Source organism: Bos javanicus, chromosome 8 (genome assembly GCF_032452875.1).
Source record: "Bos javanicus breed banteng chromosome 8, ARS-OSU_banteng_1.0, whole genome shotgun sequence".
Lineage (NCBI taxonomy): Eukaryota > Metazoa > Chordata > Mammalia > Artiodactyla > Bovidae > Bos > Bos javanicus.
In genome coordinates this window covers 73,483,484-73,502,297 of record NC_083875.1, presented here as the reverse complement: position 1 = coordinate 73,502,297, position 18,814 = coordinate 73,483,484, and the positions used below count along the sequence as shown (strand labels likewise).

The window sequence follows — 18,814 nt, the reverse complement described above, 5'->3', positions numbered from 1 at the left end:
TTATTTTCAACTGCCAAGATATGAAAGCAACCTAAGCATCCATCAGCAGACCAATGGATACACAGTGTGTGTACTGGAACATCCACAATATACTGGAATACTACTCAGCCATAAAAAAGACTGTAATTTTGCCACCTGCATCAAATGCACTTGGAAGGCATCCTATTAACTGAAATCAGACAGACAAAGACAAATACTGTACGATATCACTTATATGTAAATCTAAAAAACACAGCAAAAATAAAAACACAGCGAACTAGAGAATATAACAAAAAACAATCAGACAGCTCTAGAGAACAAAATACTTTTTATGGGACGGGAGTAATATGGATTGGGGGGGTGGTGAGTGGGAGGTACAAACTAGTGGATGTAACACTGGTTACAAGGATATATTGTACAACACAGGGAATATAACCAATACTTTGTAATACCTATAAGCAGAATATAAACTTTAGAAATTATATAAAAAGTAAAAATTAAAAAATTAAAATCAGTATTAAGAATGTTTTGTCTACACAGTTAGTGAAGGGTTTACCCAATAATAAAAGAGAGAGAGAGACTATATGGAGATTAAGGTTACAGGAAAACAACAAATTCTGGAGACAGAGCTACAAAGAAGGGACAAGAAGAAACTTTTGGAAATTTTACCAAATTTTGCTAAAAATAACATTTGACGATCTGCCTTAGCCCCTGTGTCATGTGGAGGTCTCAGTATAACTAGTTCCATCCACGCTGGTCTCTATTCATTTCTATCCATATACACACCAGGGGCCAGAACAAGAGACAGGTGTTCTGCAGTAGCTTGGATACCTTCCTACACATATCCTCTCTCCTTTGGCAACCCTGAGCTAAATCTTTCTGATGTCATAGGGGGCTTACTTCCTCAGAGGTGAAAGATAGTCATTTGCTCAAACTACAAAGCCAAATAGTTAAAACAGAGCTCTCTGGAAACTCTGCTAACAGCTGAAGAGTCATCAAATTAAATTGGTACTAGCAGAGGTGGGGGTAGGGAGCTTCCCTGGTGGTCAGTGGTAAAGAACCTGTCTGCCAAAGCAGGAGCTGTTTGGTCGCCCAGTTGTGTCCAATGCTTTGTGATCCCATGAACTGTAGCCCACCAGACTCTTCTCCGTGGGATTTCCCAGGCAAGAATATTGGAGTGAGCTACCATTTCCTTCTCCAGCCAATGTAGGAGACATGGGTTTAATCCCTGATCTGGGACGATCCCCTGGAGAAGGAAATGGCAACCCACTCCAGTATTCCTGCCTGGAAATCTCATGGACAGAGCAGCCTGGCAGGCTACAGTTCATGAAGTCGCCAAAGAGTCAGACACGACTTAGTGACTAAACAACCACGAGCAGGGGTAGAAGTGCCAGATAAATGTGATGTATAATGTAAGAGTTCTGTTACCCGTAAAATAAATTACTGATTAAGTTCTCTATCTAGAACTTCTCCCCTCCCACCACCCCCATCTGTATTATTTAGACTAACATATTTCCACTGATTTGGAGCTTACAGCAATTTAAGGAATTCCACTAATAAGCAAAAATAAAAAAATACTTCCCTTTAAGATATCATATGGAGAAAACCCTGTTAAAATCTTGAAGCCATGTTTGATGATGAATCTGCTCATACTCTTGATTTTATTCCCAGTTAAATACATTCATAAAGCCAACTTTGTTACATAATAGAACATTTAAAATTCAAACAGGTTGACACTGTAAACCTTTATGACATAAACAGCACATGACACTCATAAAAAGCTGGTTGGTGGTCAACTCTCATCTGAGATACAGAGAAAGAAAGGGTTTATCCTAAAGCCATACAATTTATGTTTAATGTACCTTTTTTGTAAACTTATATTTGAACATGGGAAGGTTAGGTTTAATTTCCTAGGAGTCTGGCCCATTTTGAAATCTGCTTTAAACAAATTAAAGGTTCCCCAGTCAAAATCATTGTTCCTCTATTTTCTGATGGAGAAAGAGAACAACGTTCATATACAAAAAGTAAAGGAAGCATTAAAAAACATACTGCTTTTTTTGGATACTCTTGTCTTAGGAATTATATCATTCAGTCAACATTCTTTCCCTGTGCCAGAAACCATTTGAAAGGCTCAGAATACAGGAGGAAATGACTTTCTAGAGTAAATTCTGAAAATGTATTCATATAATTTCAAGTACAAGAGGTGCCACTGAGAAGCTAAAAAAGGAGTGTGATTCAGTAATAACAGTGCTGCTCTACTTGAGTCAGGACAGCACTCCCTCTGAAGTAACAGCTGAGTTGAAACGAAAACATTAAGTGGGAGACTAAAGAATTCACCTGCAATGAATGAGAACTGGGTTCAAATCCTGGGTCAGGAAGATCCCCTGCAGAAGGGAATGGCAACCCACTCCAGTATTCTTGCTTGGAGAATCCCATGGACAGAGGCGTCCACAGGATCGCAGCGAGTCGGACAAGACTCACTGACCAACACTATGAATATGAATGAAAGGAAGATACGAGAAGAGGGAGGCATTCTGCAAGAACAAGGCAGAACAAGAGGCCTGGAATGCAGAGAGGATGCGGCAGAAAGAAGGCAAGGGGGCCCAGAAAATGGCAGGAGACAGGGAGCTGAGGATGGAGTGGGCAGGGCTCAGATCAGGGAGGGCATGAAGGCTTCGAGATGTGGTTTGAGTTTAACTGAAGGCATAACAGGAATCCACGGGAAGGTTTTAAGATGCAGAGTGATTGATCTGATTCATACTTTAGCATTTTTATTATTTTTGTTGTTGTTGTACCCCACGGCATGTGAAATCTTTGTTTCCCAGTCAGGGATTGAACCTGCGCTCCCTTGCATTGGAAGGGTGGAGTCTTAACCACTGGACTGCCAAGCAAGTCCCTTATTCGTACTTGAAGTGTATCGCGCTCTGACTGCTCTGCGGGATGGTGGATGGATCAGGGAAGGTGAGAAGTAAGGAGACTAGTTATGAAGAAGCTGCTGGTGATTCAGGTAGAAAGCACATAAGGGCTGTAGCAGCCAAGCTGAGAGATATGAGAGCTTACAGAGAGGTTTCTGAAATGAAGTGAAAAGGCAATGCTGTGTTGGATGTGAGAGATTAAAAGGAAATGAAACCGAGGAAGACTGGCAGGTTGTTGGCCAGAGCAACTGGACGATGGTGTGTGCTGAGATGGGGAAATGGTGGGGAATGGAAACCTAGACTTTAGCTGTGACCATGTAATGGCAACCCACTCCAGTGTTCTTGCCTGAAGAATCCCAGGGACAGAGAAGCCTAGTGGGCTGCTGTCTATGGGGTCGCACAGAGTTGGACCAGACTGAAGCGACTTAGCAGTAGCAGCAGCATGTAATGCTCGAAGTGCTTACTGAAACACCAAAGGGAAGATGCTGAATAGGCAAGAGGGTATCTGAGTATGAGCTCGACAGAACTTTGGGCCAATGTTACGAGTCACAAGTCTATAGACAATGTCCAAAGTCATGGGAAAGGATTATTTTACATAAGGAAAGCAACAAGATGGGGGCAGAGGAGAGCCTGGGGCGCTCAAACATTTTTGAGGGGAGAACCAAAAAAGGGAGATCTGCAGAGGCAGGGATGACAATAACAAGAAAATGAGGTGAGTTTGGTATCCCCAAGAGCCAAACAAAGTGCTTCAAGGAGGGAGTAGCTGCTGCTGCTGCTAAGTCACTTCAGTCGTGTCCAACTCTGTGCGACCCCATAGACGGCAGCCTACCAGGCTCTCCCGTCCCTGGGATTCTCCAGGCAAGAACACTGGAGTGGGTTGCCATTTCCTTCTCCAATGCATGAAAGTGAAAAGTGAAAGTGAAGTCGCTCAGTCGTGTCTGACCCTCAGCGACCCCATGGACTGCAGCCTTCCAGGCTCCTCTGTCCATGGGATTTTCCAGGCAAGAGTACTGGAGTGGGGTGCCATTGCCCTCTCCGAGGGAGTAGCTGAGTTCAGTCAAATGCTGAGGCAAGGCTGATTAAGATGCAAAGTAAGACTTAATCAATCATGGTGTTGGCCAAGGTGTGGGCCATTTGGGATCAAGGCAGAAGCCCAGGTGGAGTGGCTACAGTCACTGGAGACGATGGAAGAGGAGTGAGACAGGACAGACAACTGTTCAAGGAGTTTCCTGTGAGGGACAGGCACAGAAATGGGACGCCATGGGGGTCTAGAGAAAGTTAAGTGGCAGTCGCTCAGTCATGTCTGACTATGTCCCCATGTACTGCAGCCCACCAGGCTCCTCTGTCCATGGGATCCTCCAGGCAAGAATACTGGAGAGGGTTGCCATTTCCTCCTCTAGGGGATCTTCCTAACCCAGGAACTGAACATGCGTTTCCTGCACTGCAGGCAGATTCTTTACTGTCTGAGTCACCAGGGAATCCCCTAGGGAAAGTTAAAGGGACAGATAAAGATTTGTTTGTGCTAAAGGAAAATGTCTCAAAAGAAAAGGCTGGATAAGACAAATGCAGAAGGGAAAACAGGTGAAAATAACACACATGGTCACAATAACATAAAGACTTGAATACTCAAGTAACTTATCTACTGGGAAGTTGTAAAGGATGGGAAGTGCATATCTATGTTTATGATAAAAGGGATGAGGAAGAAAGAGGGCTAATTTTTCATTGAACACAGTAGGAAGTCACTAGCTAATCCCTTAATACTGAAAGAATAAGAAGCAGCAATTAGGAAAAAAAAAAAAAAGAAAAGACAGCCAAGTTGGAAAGGGAAAAATAAAACTGTCACCATTTTCATATGACATATGTACAAACACAACCACACTCAAAAACTGTTGGAATAAAGAAATTCAATAAAATTGCAGAGTACAAAATGAACATACAAAAATCTGTTGTGTTTCTACACTCAAATAAAGAATTATAGGAAAGAAGATTTAAGAGAACATGTACATCTGTATCAAAAAGAATAAAATACTAAGAAATAAACTGAACCAAGGAAGTGAAAGATCTGTATCTTGAAAACTGTAAGACACTGATGAAAGGAACTGAAAAAAGGCACAAATAAATGGAAAGGTATTTTGTGCTCGGGTACTAGAAGAAGCACTTGCTAAAAGGTCCACACTACCCAAAACAATCTCCAGATTCACTGCAACCCCTGTCTAAATTTTAACAGCCAAGGGAACATTTCATGCAAAGATGGGCACAATAAAGGACAGAAATGGTATGGACCTAACAGAAGCAGAAGATATTAAGAAGAGGTGGCAAGAATACACAGAAGAACTGTACAAAAAAGATCTTCACTACCAAGATAATCACGATGGTGTGATCACTCACACTTACCTATAGCCAGACATCCTGGAATGTGAAGTCAAGTGGGCCTTAGAAAGCATCACTATGAAGAAAGCTAGTGGAGGTGATGGAATTCCGGTTGAGCTATTCCAAATCCTGAAAGATGATGCTGTGAAAGTGCTGCACTCAATATGCCAGCAAATTTGGAAAACTCAGCAGTGGCCACAGGACTGGAAAAGGTCCATTTTCATTCCAATCCCAAAGAAAGGCAATGACAAAGAATGCTCAAACTACTGCACAATTGCACTCATCTCACACGCTAGTAAAGTAATGCTCAAAATTCTCCAAGCCAGGCTTCAGCAATATGTGAACCGTGAACTTGCTGATGTTCAAGCTGGTTTTAGAAAAGGCAGAGGAACCAGAGATCAAATTGCCAACATCCGCTGGATCATGGAAAAAGCAAAAGAGTTCCAGAAAAACATCTATTTCTGCTTTATTGACTATGCCAAAGCCTTTGACTGTGTGGATCACAATAAACTGTGGAAAATTCTGAAAGAGATGGGAATACCAGACCACCTGACCTGCCTCTTCAGAAACCTGTATGCAGGTCAGGAAGCAACAGTTAGAACTGGACATGGAACAACAGACTGGTTCCAAATAGGAAAAGGAGTACATCAAGGCTGTATATTGTCACCCTGCTTATTTAACTTCTATGCAGAGTACATCATGAGAAACGCTGGACTGGAAGAAGCACAAGCTGGAATCAAGATTGCCGGGAGAAATATCAATATCCTCAGATATGCAGGTGACACCACCCTTACGGCAGAAAGTGAAGAACTAAGAGCCTCTTGATGAAAGTGAAAGAAGAGAGTGAAAAAGTTGGCTTCAAGCTCAACATTCAGAAAACGAAGATCATGGCATCCAGTCCCATCACTTCATGGGAAATAGATGGGGGAACAGTGGAAACAGTGTCAGACTTTATTTTTTTCAGCTCCAAAATCACTGCAGATGGTGACTGCAGCCATGAAATTAAAAGACGCTTACTCCTTGGAAGGAAAGTTATGACCAACCTAGATAGCATATTCAAAAGCAGAGACATTACTTTGCCAACAAAGGTTCGTCTAGTCAAGGCTATGGTTTTTCCTGTGGTCATGTATGGATGTGAGAGTTGGACTGTGAAGAAGGCTAAGCACCGAAGAATTGATGCTTTTGAACTGTGGTGTGGGAGAAGACTCTTGAGAGTCCCTTGGACTGCAAGGAGATCCAACCAGTCCATTCTGAAGGAGATCAGCCCTGGGATTTCTTTGGAAGGAATGATGCTAAAGCTGAAACTCCAGTACTTTGGCCACTTCATGCAAAGAGTTGACTCACTGGAAAAGACTCTGATACTGGGAGGGATTGGGAGCAGGAGGGAAAGGGGACGACAGAGGATGAGATGGCTGGATGGCATCACTGACTCGATGCAGGTGAGTCTGAGTGAACTCTGGGAGTTGATGATGGACGGGGAGGCCTGGCGTGCTGTGATTCATGGGGTTGCAGAGTCGGACACGACTGAGCGACTGAACTGAACTGAACTGAATTAAATATCACAGAAATGAAACGAACAATCCTCAAGCTTGTTGTTGTTCAGTCGCTTGGTGGTCTCTGACTCTCTGCAGCCCCATGCACCACAACACGCCAGGCTTCCCTGTCCTTCACTGTCTGCTGGAGTTTGATCAGACTCTGTGACTGAGCACGAGCAATTTTCAAAGTGTCGCACTTTTAAATGTGAACAGAGTCAAGGATCACTAGGCATCTGAAGAAAAGATTTGAGCGTGAGCCAGAACCTAAAACAATTAGGTAGTAAAATGAGACCCCGAGATCTAAGGAAGAAAAACCTATAATGTCCTCAACAGGCCACCATGAGAGATAGTCCCATCATGATATTTTATAACAGCAGGAATGGAGCTTCCAGAATGAAAAAGAAGGCCAAACAAAGGATAGGGAATCAAAGATAAGTTGAATGAATGAAGGAATGAATAGGATTTTTTCATTCTCTAAACTAAAATACAACAGAAAATGCCTTCAAAATTTCAAAATTTTGAAGGAAAATAGGTCCAACCCAGATTTCGATACAGGATATATCATAATTCAATTATGTTGGTAGGATAAACTTTGTCAGATATGCAGAGGCTCCAGAAAAATGAGGCAGTGCACCAAGAAAAGATATGAGATTATGGAGAAAGGAAATACAAATAGCACAGAAAAAGGAAATTACCAAGGATGGTGAAAGGAAGTCATGAAGTGACAGCTGTCCAGCAAATCTAGATCGAAGCCAATCTAAGTCAGAGGGCACTTAGAAATGAGAAAAGAATAGATGGACTCCTAAGATTTACAGTTCTGTCAGAGTGTAGGGATTCTCAAGATTACATGATAAAAGATTAAACAAACAAAGAAACAAAAAATGCAGGAGATGCAGGTTCGATCCCTGGGTTGGGAAGATTTCCTGAAGAAAATGGCAACCCACTCTAGTATTCTTTATTCTTGCCTGGAGAATCCCATGGACAGAGGAGCCTGGCAGGCTACAGTCCAGGGGTTGCAAAGAGTTGGATGCAGCTGTGTACACACGCACACAAGCACACAAACACCATAGATAATACACAAAAAACCCTTATTTAAACCAACATTGTAATTGGTTGTATTGGCAGGAAGGGGAAAGTGTTGGAATAGTTTTGGTTAGGAGATGTGAGAGCACAAAACCCTCATTTTTCACAGAAATAAAAACAATGACAGCAAATCTAAAACATAGGGACTTGCCTGGTGGTCCAGTGATTAAGACTCCACGTTTCCAATGTCGTGGCTGCAGGTTTGATCCCTGATTGGGGAACTAAGATCTCACGTGGCGTGCAGCACAGCCAAAACAACAACAAATACCACACTCCAGGCAGAGTTGTAATTACTTCATGTGTATTGATTTATTCATCCTCATAAAACTCTTGCTACTATTATAACCCATTTTATACATGAGGAAACGGACACAGAAGTCAACTAATCTGCCAAAGTCACAATGAACTAACAATAAACCCAAGAATCAAACACCAGCAATACAACCCCACAGGCCATGCTGCCATCTACTCTAACACAGTTCTCAAGTCTTTACACTCTAAAAAATGACTGAGCACTTCAAAGACTCTCAATTCATGTGGGTTGTATCTATCAAGAGTATTTCAAGAACTTTTTCAGAATTGTGGACATTTTTCTTTAATGCACCATAAAATTCAATAAAGATTTCTTAAAGGTTAGTTGCAATGTCAAATACAAAGTTCAAATTAGTTAAAAATTAGTCAAAAGTTCAAGTTAGGCCAATGAACTTTTCATATTATGTTATGTTAGAATCCATGGGCTTATCCTGCAACTTGAAGGTATATTTTGCAAGCACTTGTCATGCAGAAAATACTGGTTCATTTAGCTGTGCGTATCTTTCAAATGCTGACATATTTTATTATGCAATATCCAAACATCACATTCATTAATAGCCTCACGGACACATCAGAAAAGCAGTCACTGGGAAGTTGTCCAGTAAGTTCAGAGTGGTGGTGAATACAAGTTTTTCATGATTCTGATTCTCTCTCAAAAACTTGAATTTTTTTCATTGGGAAGAAATACCTGTCTTTCCTTGAAACGGCAAGTTCACTGTTCATTTCTGAGAAAATGCCAGGCACATTCCCAAGTCTGGCTAACCGTGTCTGTTTGTCATATAAATATGATGTTCCATGAAAATAATAGCTAGTTCAACTCTCAGCGCCGACCAGTCACATCCACGATTTTTCTGGAAACATCCACCACACTTTGGTATGTACTTTGAAAGTGCGTGGTTTCCACTTCCCATTTCATCACTCATAATATTTCAGGGTTGAAAAATTAAAATGGATGATTTTTTTATTGCTTCATCAAGGAAGTTAAGTGATACTGGACTTATTATTATTTCCTGTGAATGCTGAACAGTGATGAAGGTAAAATGACTGCTTGGTGCTATCAGCTTTTACACCATGAATATAACATCAATAGAGTGAAAAAAAGGGCAAATTAACATCCTAGTGCTGTTTCAAAACATACTTTTGACCTCATGGACCTCTTGGATGGGACTCACAGATTCCCAGAAACTTACAGATAACTTTTGAGAAGGCTTGCAGTGCAGTAAACAGCCTTCCATATACACAGGGTCTAAAACTGAAAGATAAAGAAGTGCCAATAGGTGTACCTTTTCAAATAGGAAGGTCCAGACCAAAAGAGCCAAAGAAGGACAAGCCAGAGACCGTCTTTCACCACAAGTCTTCTACTATTTGACTTTTTAGAAGCATTTATTAGTCTAATAAAAATTGGTAAAAACATCTAAATACTTTCCCATCAATAGACAAATACTTAGCTCCTTTCCACAAAGTTATCCCAAATATATTTTATGGGGTGGCGGGGGGGGAACTCTTATATCTTGACACGCCAATGCATAGCAGTTATTATTAGACACTTACAGATGAAACATTAAAAGAAGAAGGTTGGAAAAACAAACACTGCCTCACCTCATTACACAAAACCAGAAAGCAACTAGACAACAATTGGCAAATAAAATAGAAAGCACTTCCAGAATGCCATTTCCATACAGCATCTCATAACTCTTACTAGATCCATGCTCAACATCAACATTTCTGCTAAGGTCAAAATCTCTGTAAGACACAGAGAAGATATTCTCTCATCAGATTCAAAACAGGTGAGGTGCACTGCAGAGCTCCAACACTGTACAAAAGCTTTCTAAACAGAGCAAAACATCCTCCTAGAAGAATTCATGATGGAACTTAGAAGAACACCATACCTGAAAAGGGGAAGTCTGGGTCAATGAAGCATTCTTTAAACTCCGCTGCTCGGCAACGAAACGAATTAGATGGTTTGTTTCAGGAAGGCCCCGAAGACCAACTGTAGAGCGCCGTCTGGATTTTTTAAGGTAGGGTGATGACTTTCCTGTAATGAAAACTCTCTTTTATGTTGGAACAAAACAAAAGGCAATCATCAGTAATCATGCCCTGAATACCCCCATGATCCACTAGCCTGAGAGAGAACATGGTAAAAAAGTGATACAGAAATCTAAATGGAAAACTGTAAGGAAGACTGGTCAAACATCATCAGTTTTTGGGTAGGGACCTTTGTTTTGACTACTGATTTATTCCATGCCCTGGAGCTGTGCCCAGAATATAGAAAGCGTTTATCAAATAGTTGTATAACACATTTGAATTAACACGCCTCATATTTTGTTTCATATTTCCTGCACAGGATTGGTATCACTTGCTTTGGACTAAGAATTTCCCTTTATGTGAATTAGTCTAATCTCCAAGGACAATCTCCCCCTTGGCACATACTTTCAAGTTCTGCTATCTCAAGACAATTTGTTTCTCCTTGATATTTGTCTACCTTCAGCACATTACCCTGAATTCCAGCTGCATACCTAAACACACAAAATAAGTCTAGCTTTCTAAAGGTCTAAGAGCATTCTTCTTCTTCTTTTTTTTTTAAAAAGTTGTGGCATGCTGGATCTAGTTTCCAGACCAGAGATCCAACCTTGGTCCCCTGCATTGGGAGCTTGGAGTCTTAACCACTGGACCACCAGGGAAGTACCAAGTGGGATGTTCTTGAGAAGGAAGCACAGGATGGTTTGCCACTATGGTCTTGTCTCCATTATGTGTTATTAAGCTAGTGCCCTTTGGCTTTCAAGCACATTTTCCTCCATACTTAAATGCTGTTATCTAATTCCATTCCTATTATTTCTTTCTTCTCCAGGAAAAACAGACTTCAAAAGTGAATTTTACTTCTACTCTGTAAGGGAGATAAGCCTGGGTCAATTTTCTGTTTGTAAGTTTGAAGAGGCATACCCTACTCTTTCAATTTCATATTTTCTTAGTTGCCTTTCAACTTTCTCTCATTTTTGCTATACATGACTGTTAAATGAATTACTATTTAGGGCATACACTCTCCTGTATTCCATGTGTTGAGTCAAAGAGCAATTTGCACACATATCTTTCTCCAGTTTAAATACAGAGCATAGCTGTGAATCAGGAACAACATCATCTTGGTGCCCTGGCACCCTGATCTAGTAAGTTTGAGAGCGAATCAATTTAGATACATAGCATACTAAGCTAGATGGGGTAGGTGAACAGTACAGAGTTTAATTTTTAAACTTTTAAAAGCATTGCAACAAAGGGACAACAGTTCTTACCTGAAGAGTTATTTACAAAGCTTTCAGGTGAAATTCCCAATTGCTCCACAGTTACTGTGGAAAAGTTCAAAGGTGATTTAAAAGTCTCTGATGTGTAACAATTAGGAGTCATTTCAGCTGCCTGCTTGTGGGGAGTTACAAGCTTCCCATTTCCCAAAACTAAAGGGGTTTTTCCTGAAACAGACAGCATGTGGTAGAGGTTAAACATCATTAGAAGATAAATATTAATTTCACAGAGACAAAAGATCTCTACATACCAGCGTTATTAATAGGAGACTCCTTGGTTTGAAGGGGCTCGCTCTCTTGTGAACAAGTATCCATCTAAAGAGAGAGAGGAGGAAAAAGAAAAATAACCTCACCTCCAAGATTAATGTGATTTGATTGAGATCCTCTTTCAAGACTGAATTCTAATACAATCCATGTTGTTGCTGTTTAGTCGCCAAGTCGTGTTCTTTTGTGTCCCCATGGACTGTAGCCGGCCAGGCTCCTCTTTCCATGGGATATCCCAGGCAAGAATACTGGAGTGGGTTGCCATTTCCTTCTCCAGGGGATCTTCCCGACCCAGGAATTGAACCAGACAGCTCCTACGCTGACAGGCGGATTTTTTTTTAACCAGGGAAGCCCAACACAGTCTACTACACTGGCACGAAAACAGATGTCAAAAGACTACTTTAGGACCTCAAATTAAAGAGGAATGGAGGAGACTGCTCTTCGGGATGAAACGAAGCAGACCCCGTAAGCCAAGGATTTTTAACCTTAGGGAACATCAGACTCATCTGGGCACTCTGTTAGAGACGCACCTTTTGCAGACTCTCCAAAATTCAGGAGGTTTGCCCAGACCTCAGGAGTTTGCACGTTAAAAAGCACGCGGGTGATCCAGTGGAACACACTGCTGAGAAAACCCCCCGAAGAAACAGATCTGCGGCACTGTGCTGTGCTTAGTCGTGTCCGACTCTGCGACCCCATGGACTGTAGACAGCCAGGCTCCTCTGTCCATGGGACTATCCAGGCAAGAAAACTGGAGTGGGTTGCCATTCCCTTCTCCCGGGGATCTTCCCAACCCAGGGATCGAACCCAGGCCTTCCGCATTGCAGGCGGATTCTTTACCGTCAGAGCTACCAAGGAAGCCCTGAATCTGCACTAGTCTCTGAAATCCGAACCAGATCACTTGCCTTACCTCCCGTAGGGTTTATTTTGAACGCTACTCCGATGAATGTTGGGGCTGCCGTGCCTTCTAGATCTCGGCTCTTTGGTCCTGAAGCATTCTCTCGAGAAAACAACTATCGGCCGCCAAGCCATCCGCGGGGGGCTCCCAGATCCCCCGCCGCCAACACCCCAACCTGCGACCAGAGTCCCTTACAGCCTTCCTTCCGCGAGGGCTCGGACCGCCGCCTGATTCAAATCGCCGCCCCGCCTCCTCGGCGTCCGGGCGTTACTCTGCGAATCTCTACGCCGCCACCACATGCACGTGTGCGCGCGCACCCCAAACCCTGCCAGGCCTCTACATCGCCGTCCCAGGAACAGGAGAGGCTTCGTGGGCTCGAAGAGACACCACCACTAGCTGCCGATAACACACTGACCAAAGAGACCAGCTGTTGACCTCTGTCCGCAGGGACTACTTTCTGTGACAGCCTCGCGGAAGAGCCCTTCGGGTAGTTTTTTGCACCGTACCCCGCCTTTCGATTGGATGCTGCAAACTTCGAAAAGAATCCTTGGACCAATCAGGACAGAAAAGCGGACCGGCTCTTACCCAATCAGCGAGCCCCAGCCTCAGCCGTTTCCTCTGTGGGTTGGGCGAGGGGGAGGTGTTAAAGTTGGGAGGCGCTGACTGGTTATGGATCACTTCCAGCGCTCCACCTCCTTCTCTCAAACCCCGCCTTCGTATGCAGATTACTTCTACCTGGTGTTGGCTTTGCGCCTGCTCAGTAATGCTTTGAGCCGCCGTTCGGCTCCAGGTTGAGCTCTGATTGGCTGATAACCCTTCCCTGTCGGCTAGACTGCAGCCTCTCTTCCCTCCTTCCACCTGGGCTGGGTTAGTAAGAGCCCACCCAGTGCAGGGGGATGATTGGTTGAGTGCTGCCCTGCGCTGCCGGATGATTGGCGGAGCTTAGAGTCAGTCTGGGAGAGGTGGGGGAAGGGCCCCAGACTGACTGAAGAGCCCAGGGGCGGGGTGGGAAGGAGGACCGGCCAACCTTGGGGTGTGGGACGGAGTGTGCGTGCTTGTGTGTGTGTGTGTCAGTAAAGGAAGGAAGGTGGCGAAGGGAGGAGAGTCCGAGTGGGTGGAGGGAGGGGAAGGGCGGGAGAAGAAAAAGGTGGGAGGAGAGACAGGTGGGAGGGTGGCGACTCACTCAGGATCCGGTGGGGGCAACGCAATGAGGCGGGTGACCCTGTTCCTTAACGGCAGCCCCAAGAATGGAAAGGTAAGGGGGTCGGGAGGAGGCGAGGCGGGCCGGGCTGCGGGGGGTGAGGGCAGCGGAGTGCGGAGCGGGCTTGCGGGGCAGAGGGCTGAAGTTGGGGAGAGGGACTGGAAGCGGGGAGGTGGGCGTGCGCCGGGGCAGGGGGCGTCAGGGAGGAGGCCGACCTTGGGTCCCTGAGGCCTCCCCAACCCTGGGATCCCTAGCCCGCGCCTGCCCTTGGACTCCCCAGCTGCTCTGGGGACCGGCGCAGGTCAGTTTGGGCTTAAATGTTCTCAAGACCAGGTGTGGGTCCTGGAGTACAGAGGACTTGGAGGGCGTGGGGACGGTCACTGTCACCTGATGCTCAAATTCCGCTTCCCACCTCCGCCAAGACCCCGCTGCCCCCCGCCCGTGGCTGCAGAAGGCGCTGGTTCCCACCTTCGTGCTGAGTAATGGTCCGCTCCAGAAAGTGTTGGTTAACAACTAAAGCATTTAAGGGTGATCAGGTGAAAACAATTAAAACTTTCTATCCGTGGCTAAGTAAAACGTTCTCTCAGCCTAAGTCGTATAGAGGGATGAAATAATAGTGACATTTTCTAGATGGTCACCCCCCCCACCCACCCACCTTTTAGGATCCCACAGCACCACCGCCGCCAAAACTTCTGTACTCGCTTTATTAATATTTCGTACTATTTTAGTTTCTTAGAGGACTGGGACAATAGACCGAAGTGGATGGATTGGACATTACTCTTTGCTGTGTTAGGCCTTTGTTGAGGGTGTGGTGCTGAATATTTTTCCATCGCTGGAGCAAGCCAAAATGTATCCTGTTCCTTCTCAGCCCCTTGCCCCACCCATGAAAGTTGTTCGGCGTCTTTGGAAAATTTGACCGTTCAAGGCAGACATTTATGGTGTGGCTAAATGACATCTAGAAATTACTAAGCAACAGAGTCGGAGTTGAAGATTGGGCTCCCTGTCTTATCTGCCAGCATGTTTTCCGCATCTTTTGCACACACTGTAAATTTTTAAATAGCGCAATTGTGCCACGGTATAAAAAAATGGCTTTCCAACTACTCTGCAGTTTTGAGTAAAAGTGCTCTAAAGATTTGAACCACGCTGTAGTTTTTTGACTGCAATTATCGTGTTCTTCTGGTTTTTAGAGATTTAATATTCATTAAAAGAGAAGTAGCATAAATTCAAGTAATTGAGTTTTCATAAATTCTTCACAACATTCACTTTATTTCTGACTATTAACTTTTTCTGTACCTGGTTTGTCTGTTGATAACTACTACTCATAACCCAAAACCTATGTTGTTACTGAAAGAAATATTTAGTATATCCAAAGTTAAAATTGTAGTATGTTCTTGAAAACAGGCCTGTGACTGACCCTTTTCTTCAACGTCTCTGCTATGTTATTTCATGGAAGACAAGATGTTTAGACCCAGCCATAAATTTTTAACTACTTCTCCTGAAACTACTGAGTTTTATTCTTGTCAAAAATTGGCTGGCTTAGTCTTGCCATATTTTTATTAAGGTGGCTTTTTTTTTTTTTTAAACGTACTTTTGACTAGGTTAGCTTTTTGGATTTAAATATTAGTTTACTTAAATATTTTGCTAGAGAATCTCGAAAATTGGAAAAAACTTCTCAAATAGTTAATTACAAACATTATAAAAACTCATATTGGAAAAGGCTAATATGATTCAATATTGAAAGTTAAGTCAGGGGCTTCCCTGGTGGTCCAGTGGTTAGGATTCCATGCTTTCACAGCCGAGGGTGCAGGTTCAATCCTTGATCGGGGAACTAAGATCCCACAGGCAGTGCGAATCAACAAAAAAAAAATTAAAAAGACATGTGATAATCTTTACTGCTTAACTGAAAAACATATTCTGTGCCAAAGTTTTCAGTGTTTCCTCCCCTCCCCTTAAACTGATTAAAAAAAAAAATACTGATTTTAAAAAATTACTCTTATTTGACCAAAGAGAGCAGAATAATACATAACAGCCTGCATTTTTGTATAGATGAAGTGACTGTACTTAGCCGGGGTTGGCATGATCTTGACATGATTTTCATGAAACTGAAACAGAGCACTACTGCAAGATAAACAGTTTGGTCTCTTGTCCACCAGTTGGAATATCTGTGTCACTTTCATTATCTCCATACTTACCTAGCTTCTGTTTTTGTTATCCGGGCCTAAGAGTAATGCCTGTTTTTTTTTTTTTTCACATAAGTTTCCCTCCTTTAAAGCTTGTTGAGCAATTGCCAACACTGGGTGGTGAAGCTTGGGGTTGGGAAGGCAGAGTCACTGCAGATTGTTGTTCAGTCGCAAAGTTGTATCCAACTCTGCATTTTTTAGTCACTGTCATTTCAGTTCAGTTCAGTCGCTCAGTCATGTCCGACTCTTTGCAACCTCATGAATCACAGCACGCCAGGCCTCCCTGTCCATCACCATCTCCTGGAGTCCACTCAAACTCATGTCCATCGAGTCGGTGATGCCATCCAGCCATCTCATTCTCTGTCGTCCCCTTTTCCTCCTGCCCCCAATCCCTCCCAGCATCAGTCTTTTCCAATGAGTCAACTCTTCGCATGAGGTGGCCAAAGTACTGTAGTTTCAGCTTTAGCATCATTCCTTCCAAAGAACACCCAGGGCTGATCTCCTTTAGTCATTGTAGAGGACAACATATGCTCACCACGACTTTTGACTTTGTATATTGAGTAAACGGAAGTATACTGAATGTTTTGATGTTGAAGACAGGTTGTGGGGAGGGGTAAGTTGTGCCTTCATTAAAGTGATGCTTTCCCAAGTAAGGTTGTCTACCTCACAGGGTGTGCAAGAGGATCCAGTAATTTAAGAAGAAATACTACACCTTTTAAGTTTTTTTTTGTTTTTACTTAAAGATACAAAATTACATCAGGACTTGATTTGGCCAATCTTGAAGGACACAGGTGCTTTTAGTCATTGAGTGCGTCAACTGGTTGGCTGCTCCCTAAATGTTTATTGTTCTTTGAAATAGTAGCCAATGATAATCGGATGAGATCATCCCAATTAGCAAGACATTTAAAAATATTTTCCAGCACACAAAAATCACTTTAGACTTTTTTTTCTTTTAATGTTTAAAGTCAATCTTATATTTGGCAGGAGTTCACTAAATTTAATGATATATATTTAAGGGATTTTTACTGGTTGACTCATTGTCTTAAGTCATTAAAAGTCCTTTTCTCATTTGGGAAATTATGTTTTCCCTGCCAGTGGTGTATACTTTGTAAATTAGTTTAACCTCTGAGCCACCGGGAAGTAAATGAATACGTGGATATTTGAGTATATCCCCCCAAGTGTTTCATGGATGGGTGCCTAGTCAAAAGAACTTGAAGGCCATATTTCTAAAAAATTGGACTCTTTAAATTTTCATTTTTTTAAGTTGCTACCAGAGTCAGGTTTGAATCTTTTCATCCTTTCTCCACATGCCTCGGAATTCCCGTTCTCTTTTAATATTCTCTGTAACAGTTGGCATCAAGGAATTTGAAATGAGAATGCAGTGAGTGGCTTCTTAGCTACCTGATGTCAGTTCCATGTTTCTGAGCGTTGTGGACTTAAGTTGCTTTTTCTTTCTTCAGAATATTCAACCAGGCTTTTTGTATACCTTATTCATTGATTAAATTAAATCAGCAGTGACTGAGTACTGTCATATGAAGCACCATGCCAGGCACTGCAGCCATAGTGGGATGTGAAATAGATCTTAATTCTGTGCTGATGTTTACAATCTTGGCCCAAGACCTGTTTAAATCTGGCTTTAGAATTAAGTCAGAAATATGTTGTTAGCAAGTATCCAGAGTTGAATTTGTTGTATTAAGTTGAAGAAAGATGAAAAATCTATGTAAAGCTTACTCATATTGAAATCAAAATAATAAGAAACTTGCTTTCTGGATTTGCGTTCTCCATTGAATACATTTCTAAGAATTCATCCATATTGTTCCACATAGTGATAGTTTAGTCATTTTCACTCCTTTATAATAATTATGCAAATTATATACAAATACTATCACAATTTACCCATTCTCCTGTCAATGGACAGTTGGGGTGTTTCTTTTCTTTATACTTTGCTATGAAGTTGATAGTCCTGAATAGTGTGGCATAGCCTGGTGCGCATGTGCAAGTGTCTTTCTAGGGGAATGGTTTGCACACTTGAGCATGCATTGGAATCACCTGGAGAAACTGATCAACTATTGCTAGGCCCACCCCCAGGGGCTTCCCAGGTGGCTCAGCGGTAAACAATCCGCCTGCTAATATAGGAGACTCGAGATGCAGGTTCCATCCCTGGGTTGGGAAGATCATCTGGAGGAGGAAATGGCAACCCACTCCAGTATTCCTGCCTGGAAAGTTCCATGGACAGAAGAGCCTGGTAGGTTATAATCATGGGTTGCACAGAGTCGAACACTGGGCCACAGAGCACACACCACCCCCAGAGCTGTAAATTCCCAGGGTCTGAGTTAAGGCTAGGAGTTTAATTTTTAATCTACCCCTTAATGATCCTAACGCTGTTTGTTTAGAGAACTCACTTTCGAGAACCACTGCTCTAGGGTTGTAATTATTGGATGTTAGTTTTTGTGAATGTTTAGTTTTTTTAAGAATGTCAAATTTTTCAAAGTCATTGCAATAATTTATATCCCATGAGCATGGCATAAATCTTCTCGTTAATCCATATTCTCTTCAACGCCTGTGTGTGTGTGTGTTTAAAAATTTGGAATATTTTAATATGTCTTAGAGTCATTTTTAGAAATAAAATAATTTTAATTTTTTAAAATGTATGAAGCTGAAAGGGTAGATAACTTCATTCTACATTTAGTTATTGTGATTGGTGGGCCAGTTGGGTAAATTGACTTTCAAAAATCCAGTACGTGTTTATTGATTGTATATTATGTAGTAGGTACTGTGGGCGTGTAAGAA

At 42.5% G+C, this 18,814-nt stretch overlaps 2 protein-coding genes across 4 annotated transcripts in view; one reads left to right on the top strand and one right to left on the bottom strand.

The window, feature by feature from the left end:
• The window catches only part of CDCA2 (cell division cycle associated 2), a 43,493-nt gene extending 30,359 nt beyond the window's left edge, over positions 1 to 13,134 (bottom strand). The window contains exons 1-4 of one of the 3 annotated variants that reach the window (XM_061425873.1): positions 12,656 to 13,134; positions 11,736 to 11,799; positions 11,479 to 11,652; positions 10,084 to 10,229 (exon numbers count right to left, since the gene is read on the bottom strand). In XM_061425873.1, coding sequence (XP_061281857.1) covers positions 10,084 to 10,229; positions 11,479 to 11,652; positions 11,736 to 11,799 — 384 coding nt within the window. In that variant the 5' untranslated portion in view covers positions 12,656 to 13,134. Of the gene's footprint in view, positions 1 to 648; positions 794 to 1,563; positions 1,643 to 10,083; positions 10,230 to 11,478; positions 11,653 to 11,735; positions 11,800 to 12,655 lie in introns of those variants that run through there. The other 2 variants (XM_061425874.1, XM_061425875.1) reach the window with 2 other exon arrangements.
• Positions 13,135 to 13,630: 496 nt separating this feature from the next.
• The window catches only part of KCTD9 (potassium channel tetramerization domain containing 9), an 80,287-nt gene continuing 75,103 nt past the window's right edge, over positions 13,631 to 18,814 (top strand). The window contains exon 1 of the mRNA XM_061425876.1: positions 13,631 to 13,898. Coding sequence (XP_061281860.1) covers positions 13,851 to 13,898 — 48 coding nt within the window. The 5' untranslated portion in view covers positions 13,631 to 13,850. The remainder of the gene's footprint in view (positions 13,899 to 18,814) is intronic.